This window comes from Suricata suricatta, chromosome 10, assembly GCF_006229205.1.
Source record: "Suricata suricatta isolate VVHF042 chromosome 10, meerkat_22Aug2017_6uvM2_HiC, whole genome shotgun sequence".
NCBI classification, from domain to species: domain Eukaryota; kingdom Metazoa; phylum Chordata; class Mammalia; order Carnivora; family Herpestidae; genus Suricata; species Suricata suricatta.
Genome location: NC_043709.1, coordinates 32,273,873 through 32,282,493, shown reverse-complemented (window position 1 = coordinate 32,282,493; position 8,621 = coordinate 32,273,873). Strand labels below are relative to the sequence as shown.

The 8,621-nt window shown below is 31.7% G+C and overlaps 1 protein-coding gene across 1 annotated transcript in view; it reads left to right on the top strand.

Annotated features, from left to right (window-relative positions):
• The first annotated feature begins 1,708 nt into the window (after positions 1-1,708).
• The window catches only part of NTS (neurotensin), an 8,894-nt gene continuing 1,981 nt past the window's right edge, over positions 1,709-8,621 (top strand). The window contains exons 1-2 of the mRNA XM_029955227.1: positions 1,709-1,769; positions 7,622-7,846. Of these exons, the coding sequence (XP_029811087.1) occupies positions 1,722-1,769; positions 7,622-7,846 (273 nt within the window). The 5' untranslated portion in view covers positions 1,709-1,721. The remainder of the gene's footprint in view (positions 1,770-7,621; positions 7,847-8,621) is intronic.

Below are 8,621 nucleotides of genomic sequence, written 5' to 3'. Positions count from 1 at the left end.
GAATAAGCATATTATTAATTTGATTTTTTGCAAGCTGTTTAAGTTGATACAAAATGTAATTGGAAAATTGGCATGTTTATTTAATAAAAATTATTTACCTATTGATTTGTTGCATATGATAATTTATTGGCCATGTACTGCTCAATATCTATCAATAACTTACCTTGAAAACAAGATTTAAATTTAAAAGAGTAACATGAAATGTTGCAATATTGCAATATATTCTAATCAATGTTTGAAAAATAATTGAATGATCACACCAAAGTGGAAAAATAGCCATAGGGGATAAATGCAGCAAAAATAATTTAACCTGTTTTATACTTTGATAAAAATATGACATTGAAATGTTTAATTCAAACCCCTGCTGATTTTATTTAAATTATGAAATTAAATCTAGCAGGAGATATAAGTGCTATTCAGCAAAATTTTTAATTTATGTTGATCACTAGAAAAAGATCTTGAACTAACTTTGCAAAATTTTTAATGATAAAAATACCAAGTTTTCTACAATTATGATTTTATCTATTATAGGCAATTAAAGGTACAGTTAAAGTGTATGAGCAAAACTGGGTTATTGATTAAACACTGTGTTCATTCATCTTTAGAACTTCTTGATGTGATAAGCTAAGATTTGTAAGGATTTTGGTATATAGTTTTTCATAAATAGCTAAATGAATTTGTCATTCCTTTGAAAAGCAGATTCAACTTTGAACAAACAGGAGAAAAAGATCTCTGGTGTATTTATTTCCTAGATACAATGTAAGATGTTGTTTCTCTAAGTGTGACACTTCTTTTTAATAGAAGTGTGTAGTGCAAGGAAGACAGTCATTGTAACCTCCACTTTTTTTTATGACAGATCAGTGTGTATGAATTAAGTCATCTAGTTACAGTGTTCTATACCTTTATTTCTATTACTTACATATAAAGCTCTTTAAAGTTTTCCTCTCTGCAATATATTCATTAGTGGAAACTGGAACAGATATCCTAAAGAAAGTCAGAAGTCCATTTTCAACACAACTACAAGTGTGCTAAAGAATAGCTACACTTTAGCATAGCCAATTTGCTTAATAGCCTGTGATTAAATAGCTAAGTACATAATTCTGAATTCTTATTTAAAGTAGAAAACCATATCTTTCAAAGTATGTTTTGTAAAACAGCATCTCATTTTGACTAACTCTCAGCGTCTTTCTTATTCTAAAATTATCAGTAAACAATTCCTTTTGGTTTATCTTGAAAAAGTCTGTTGTATACACCTTTTCATTATGGTGTGTTTAAAATATCAATATGTATATAGTCTGTATATGCAAACTATTGCTGGCAAAAATTAACCAGCATTTTTAATGTGATATATAATATCATTTATTAATCATATATTATATCATATATGAAATATAACCAGCTTTTTAAAAATACTGAGATTCAGTATTTAATCTACTGATTATCATCAGATTAATCTGCTATCATCAATAGTTCTCATGGCATATAATCTTGTGTTTATTTTCTTGTAAGTGCTTCTGTTATTCTAGCTGCCAGTTAGCCCAGAATAAAACCATAATTGTTTTTTCTGAATATTATTTTAAGGATAATAAATACATAGGAAAACAATAAGCCTCTAAGACTAGCTTTTTGGGATTAATCTAAAGTTTGTAGGTTACAGTATAATTATATATGATTATATAGTAAACATGTGGTTTTGATTTTACTCAGATTCAGAAGAGGAAATGAAAGCATTAGAAGCAGATTTATTGACCAATATGCATACATCAAAGGTAACTTTTTTTTCTTTAACTAAGGATTGAAAAACCTGTAGGCTTTTATTATAAACATGGTGTCCTTTTCCTATAGTTAATAACTTCCCATCAAGTCTGAAAAGCTCATCAAGAGGCATTTCTTCTTTTGGAAAATTTTCCTTGAGTTCAAAGGAGTTAAGGGTGTTGATGTGACAGAGACAGAAATTATAGTGACTATCAATCATTATATTGCAACTTTAATTAAATAGTTATATATTGTTTATGTGGAGATGAAAATGTATTTAAAGGAATGCTGTTTCCATTCCTACCACATTGTGTATGGCAAAGGGTATGCCTCAAGTAAGTATATACATGAAAACTAAGTGACATTTTTAACCTTTTTCATTATATTGGAAAGAATAAAATGGAGTTCTAAAATAAAAATGGAAGTTCATGACAATTCATGAAAGAAATGTGGTACAGACTCAAGATCAATAGACTGGCAAACAGAAGTTTTGAGATCTGATTGTGCAGCTGTGACTTATGAACTATCTGATCCTAATCAAGGGGGTTAGTTAACCTCTCTTGCCTTTGTTTCCTTATTTTTAAGTGCTGGGTTGGAGTTCCTGGTCTCCTGGACATTTACATTAAATCTATGCCTAGATTAATTATAACAGACGTGTCATCTACACCTGCTTATTGCTGTTATTAAACCAGCTGAAACTTTATCTACTGGACTCTGTTATTCCTCTCTTGGGGTCTTGAGAACAAGGTGCCTAGATCCCAACCTGTACCTAGGAATAAAATGCAATTAGAATATATGTGATTACCATGCTACCAAACAGAACTGATTTACCCAGACTGAGTCAATTAGTGTGTATCTAAAGGCAGAAATAGGGAACAGGGTTCTCAACCAAAAGATGTTTCTCAAAGAAAAATACATTTTGAGTTGAAGCAGACCTCTGGTACAATCATTATTATGGCCCTAAGATATCAAGGCAGAGGATTCAACAGATGTTATGGTAAGAACACAAGTGCTCAGAAGTCCTGTCTAATTTCAGAAGCAATACCCCAACTCAGGTCCTGTACTTCATGTTTCTTTTCCTTAACTGGGTGAGCATGTTCCGGTACAATAATCCCTATTATATTTATAGAATTTATGTGGGTGCAAGGGGAAATGCACTCTTTTTGTATGTAGTTGGGAGTGTGGAGTACTAGTATCTGAAAGCTAACAAAGATACATTGTCTACTATCATCCTGAAAAGACATTTGGGGAAAATGGACATGCGTATATTATCATCATTGCCCAGAACTACAAAAGCTGAATGGACTGAGACCAAATTTTTTCATAATTTGGTAGATTTCATATCAGGAATCATCAGATTTAGGTTTAGTCATTAAACCTCAATAACCAAATAATAACCTTAAGATAATGGATCATTGAATATTTAATCACAAGAGCAATGGTTATAATTGCTTCATCTCTAAAATAGGAAGACAAGTGAAGTCAATTGTCTTGTTTAGAAAAGAGGCAGATTAGAAAATGACTTAATTTCACAGTAGAGATTTTATTTCTATAATTCTAAATGTACATGGACACATCAGAATCTTAAATAATCTCCAAAATGTAGTATAGTAACTTGTGAATATGTAGAAGTAGAGTAGTGAATCCTTCTCTAGAGTTGCAAGGGAAAAACAATCCCAATTTATGAGTGATTTAGTTTTTCTTTAAAAGAAATCTTTTTTCCATTTTAAAGATAAATATATGAAGAATTTCATTTTTATTTTTTTATGTTTTATTTATTTTTGAGAGAGAGAGAGAGAGTAAGAGCAGGAGAGGGACAGAGAGAGAGAGGGAGAGACATAATCTGAAGACAGACTCCAGGCTCTGAGCTAGCCATAAGCACAGAGCCTGATGCAGGGCTTGAACCCACAAACAGTGAGATCATGACCTGAGCCCAAGTCGGAAGCTCAACAGACTGAGCCACCCAAACACCCCTAGGAATTTGACTTTTAAAGTAAAGCTATTTAGACATTAAAATATTAATGTGAAAATTTACTTAAGCAACAGAAAGTTGAAAGTCAAAAGCTTGAAGTGTGGAAGATTTTTTTTTCTCACGATATAATTATCTTTATTACCAGTTGTAGTACTTTCCTATTGTATGAATCAGAAAGAGAAACTGGTATATAGTTTGTTTTCTTCAGGATCTCAAAAAGCTGCCAGAATTTTAATTTTCTATGATCAAATTTAATGCCTTGTATACAGCAAGAGTTTAATAAATGTTTTTGGACTAACAATGGGAATCTAGGATTCATTATTAACCATCATATTTTGTATTCAATTATAAAACTTCAGATGACTGACTTCTGCCACAGATGACTTTAATTATTTTCAATTCTGTGAAATGCTTGAATTCACAATTTGCTGAACTTATCTGAGTTCAGTGTATTACAAGGAGTAAGTCTTAGTCATATGGATTAGCTCCTATTTAATTAAGGCAACAAAAATTTGACCAGAATCTTGTTTAGTATTGAAACTTAAATCAAGTAATGGTAAGTAAGAACCACAAATATTCCTGTTTTCCTTATCTTGAAACCTAGACGAGATACTATTCCAAAATTTTTATCTATAGACTTAGGTCTATTATAAATATTTGCATAAAATAATTTAATAAGTAAGAATTATTATTGTTAAAGAAAAATTATTCATGACACTAGCTAAACATAATAGAGAAGACTTTCTTCAGAAGGAATTACTGAAATGAGAATTAGGCAGAGATTGGGCTCAACTCCAAATACAACAGTGGCAAGTGTGCATTTATAGCCAAAAAGCAGGGTAGGGGTCAGTGGATGAAATAAGAGGAAACATTAAGGGTAGAAGAATTCTTGCCAGAAGACACAACAAGATTGTGATATTAAAGACAGAAATTTCATCAAGTGTCTGATATTTGATCAGATATCTAGGGTGATCAGATACTATGGGTGAGTCATTGGCAATAAATAGGTTCAGCAAACATCTTGCTAAAACTGGACTAAGTGGATTAAGGACTGAGTCTGAGGTTGGGACCTAGTCATGATGTGGACTTAAAGGAGCCTGATTCAAGGATAGAGAGTTTTTACCATTTTCCTAATTGAAATAGTTGGAACCTTATAAAAAATGTTCTCAAATACATAATGTCTACTTAGACATTCTTCAGTCAGTAGTGATTTCTCTGCTGGCTGTATTTCTAATGTGACTTTAAATAATTGTATTATTGAGTCATGTAGTGACTATTTTAACTGGTAGAAGGGAATCAGATGACTAATTCAGTCTCCTCATCCAAAAGAAAGAATGAAAGGAAGGAAGGAAGGAAGGAAGGAAGGAAGGAAGGAAGGAAGGAAGGAAGGAAGGAAGGAAGAAAGAAAAGAAGAAAGGAAGGAAGGAAAGAAGGAAAGAAGAAAAAAGAAAGAAACAGTCAGATAACATTAGTCCTGACAGATACTTTATGAATAAAGCTTTCTGTGGTCAAATTAATTTGAGAAAGTCTTGACCCTATATTGACACCAATTATCAAGTAAAAGGCTCTGAGGAAATCTAAGTTCAATAAATCTTTAAATTTTCTTTAAGTTCACATTTTCCAATTTATTTGACAGTGGGACTCTTAAAAACAATGAGTGCAGAACTAGTGTTCTAAGAAGTATGCTTTAGAAAGCATTCAATTAGGGGCCCCAGGGCAGTTTGGGGGGCTCAGTCAGTTAAGCATGGTCAGCTCAGGTCATGATCTCAAGGTTCATCTGGCTCTCTGCTGACAGCTCAGAGCCTAGAACCTGCTACAAATTCTGTGTCCCCCTCTTCTGTCTGCCCCTTCCCAAATCACACTCTGTCTATCTCTCAAAAACAAATATACATAAAAAAAAAGAAAGAAAACACTCAATTAGATAATCTTTAAAGAACTTTCTAAATGTAAAATTATGGGGTCCCATTAATTGGAATGATATAAGGCATTGGTGCCAAACAATGGAGCATGTTGTCTCTAAGTTTTCCATAGCAGAAAACTCTAAGCCATGGCTTGAAAATTGTATTCAAGGAGTATAGTTGTAAGGATTTCCAAACTGGTTAAAACCATTGTATATTACAGTATTATATGTCATAGTAATATTTTCAAGAAAATATCCTTATACTCATGTATTTGCATGTTCTTAGGATAAAATCATAATCAAAAGGTGTGCACATTTTCAATTTTAATGCAGAATATCCTTCAAAACTTTTTAACAATCTACATCCAGATCAACAAATATTTAGAAAAGGAAGTGTCTGTTTCTCCATGTCCCTACACCAATGAATGTACCTATCCTCTTGAAAGTCTTCTGATGGTGGCCAAGTTGAACATCTTTCCACATATTTCTTCTTTGATCAGTGATTCTGTGACTTATTTACTTATATCACTTACCCAACTTTTAAAGTTTTTATTTTTTCAATATGTGGATTTATCAGTTGTTTTTTGAAGAGCTCTACCTGTGTTAGGATATTAATATTGTGTGGCAGCTTTTACAGTAGAGTTTGCTTCTGGTGTTAGATTAGGCTGTTAATATTCCAGATTCCAATTTATATGTTTATGTATTTAAAGTTATCCTTTTTTTATGGATCATGATTTGGACACTTGCTTGCCAATACCTTTCTAGCTTTATAAAGTAAATTCTATATATTTAAACATTATTTTATTTTTACTCATATTTAACCTATCTGGGTATTGTTCGAGTACAATATGTCAAGAAAGTTATAACTAGATCTAAGTCCATATTTCCTGATAGCCTACTGTCCCAACAATTTTAAATGCAAACTTCTCTACATGTTTTACACTCATTTATACTTGGATTAATTTGAGGGACACTATATTTTCTTCTGTTGAGTTTAATGTTTACTCTTGTCTTATTAATTATCTCCTTTGATTACTGAGTCTTTAGAATACCTTTCAATAACTGGTACAGTAAGTTCCTCCTCCTTACATTTTTATTTTTCTAAATCTTCTTGGTTATTCTCACACACTCATCCTTTCAAATTAACATTATCTTTACTTTACCAAATCCCCACCTCCAAATTTCCAGTCTCACCATATTTTCCAAATTGGAACTTTGATTTGCAACTGCATTACAGTTGGGGAGTAATTCAGAGAGAACTGACATATGATACTATTGTTATTGAATCTTCCCATCATGGTTGTCATTCACACGTGTGTGTGTGTTTAAAAAAAAAGTATGCTTTCTTTCATCTATGCCCTTTCACATTTTTGTTAATTTTTATTATTTCACAGTTTATCCTAAGTCCTTGTGTTTCCTTGTTTGTTACTATTGGCACAGGAAAATTATTGATGAAAATTGTGGTTTCAAACCTGATATTATTAAAAAAAAGTAATTCTAGAAAATATTATTGTTTACAAATAAATAAATTGATCATCTGTGTTGCTGTTTATGAGAACTATCAATGTATGGAATAGATTAGAGACCCCACATTATTGTAATTGTCCAAATCTATTAGTATCATCATAGGCCATACTCATTAGACATTAAACTATAGTAAAGACAATGGTATGTTTCATATTTTTATCTCTTATGTATACATATATATTTATACATTTGTTCACTATTATTTCTATTATTCTGCTTTGCTTATGTATGTGTGCATGTGTATAACTGTACTGCATTTTTAAAAATAGAGCATATGAGGAATTGGCACTAATCAATTTTATGATATAAAGTTGCTAAATTAATAAATGTGTTTATTAGGCTGGAGTAACAATGAGACCCTAAAATGTAATGGCTTAGCACATGGAAATTTATTTCATATTCACATGATGTAAGATTTAATTACCTACTTTTTAAAATTTAAGTGCCTATTTTTTTCTATATTTCAGACCAGTAAAGCTGGTGTTTCTTCTTGGAAAATGACCCTGCTAAATGTTTGCAGTTTTGTGAATAATCTGAACAGCCAAGCGGAGGAAACAGGAGAACTTCAGGAGGACGAGCTTATTACAAGAAGGAAATTTCCCACTGCTGTAGACAGCTTTAGCTTGGAAGCAATGTTGACAATATACCAGCTCCAAAAAATCTGTCATAGCAGGGCTTTTCAACACTGGGAGGTAAGACAAAAACAAAATATGAACATAATTATCATTATACTACTTAGCTCTCGTTTGTACTGATTTTTTTCCACCCTGATCATTATCATAACAGGAAGACTTACAAATATTAAAGAAGAATAAGCCATGTGTTGAGGTTAACATTCCGTCAGATCTTCAAAGTGTCCTTCAAATATTTGGAGTTTGGCAAAGTATTGTTTCTTCAGTCTTAAAAGGGGGGTATATCTTAAGGCAGATTTGATCCACATGCTTTCATTGTGTTTAAATGAATGGCATACTCAGGCAATTTTCGGGGGTGGCGTGCCTACAAAATAAGAACTCGAAATGCGTTCTTGGAAACACTAAGTCATGTGTATTACCTATAAACAAACACAAAACATAAAACACAAAAGTTTCAATTTGAATATATCAAGCAATTAAACTGGAAAAAATTCACATATAAATACATACATTTATGAACATATGTATTTATGTATATATATTCTTATTTCAATTGAATTCATGGATTTCAGGCATCCTTAGCATCTAAATTAGGTCCACTAACAGCCAAGACAGCCCAAATCCATTATACAGAACTATACTGAAGTAGTGGATGAATCAGCTGCATTTAATACCATACTAGTGATTTATTGCCTTTGGTTTTGGAATATATTTTAGTTTGAAGGAGGGAAAGAAAATGAAAATGCTTTGTTTATTTATTTATTTTTATATTTTAATTAAAAATTTTAAATGTTTATTTATTTTTGAGAGAGAGACACACAGAGTGAGAGTGGGG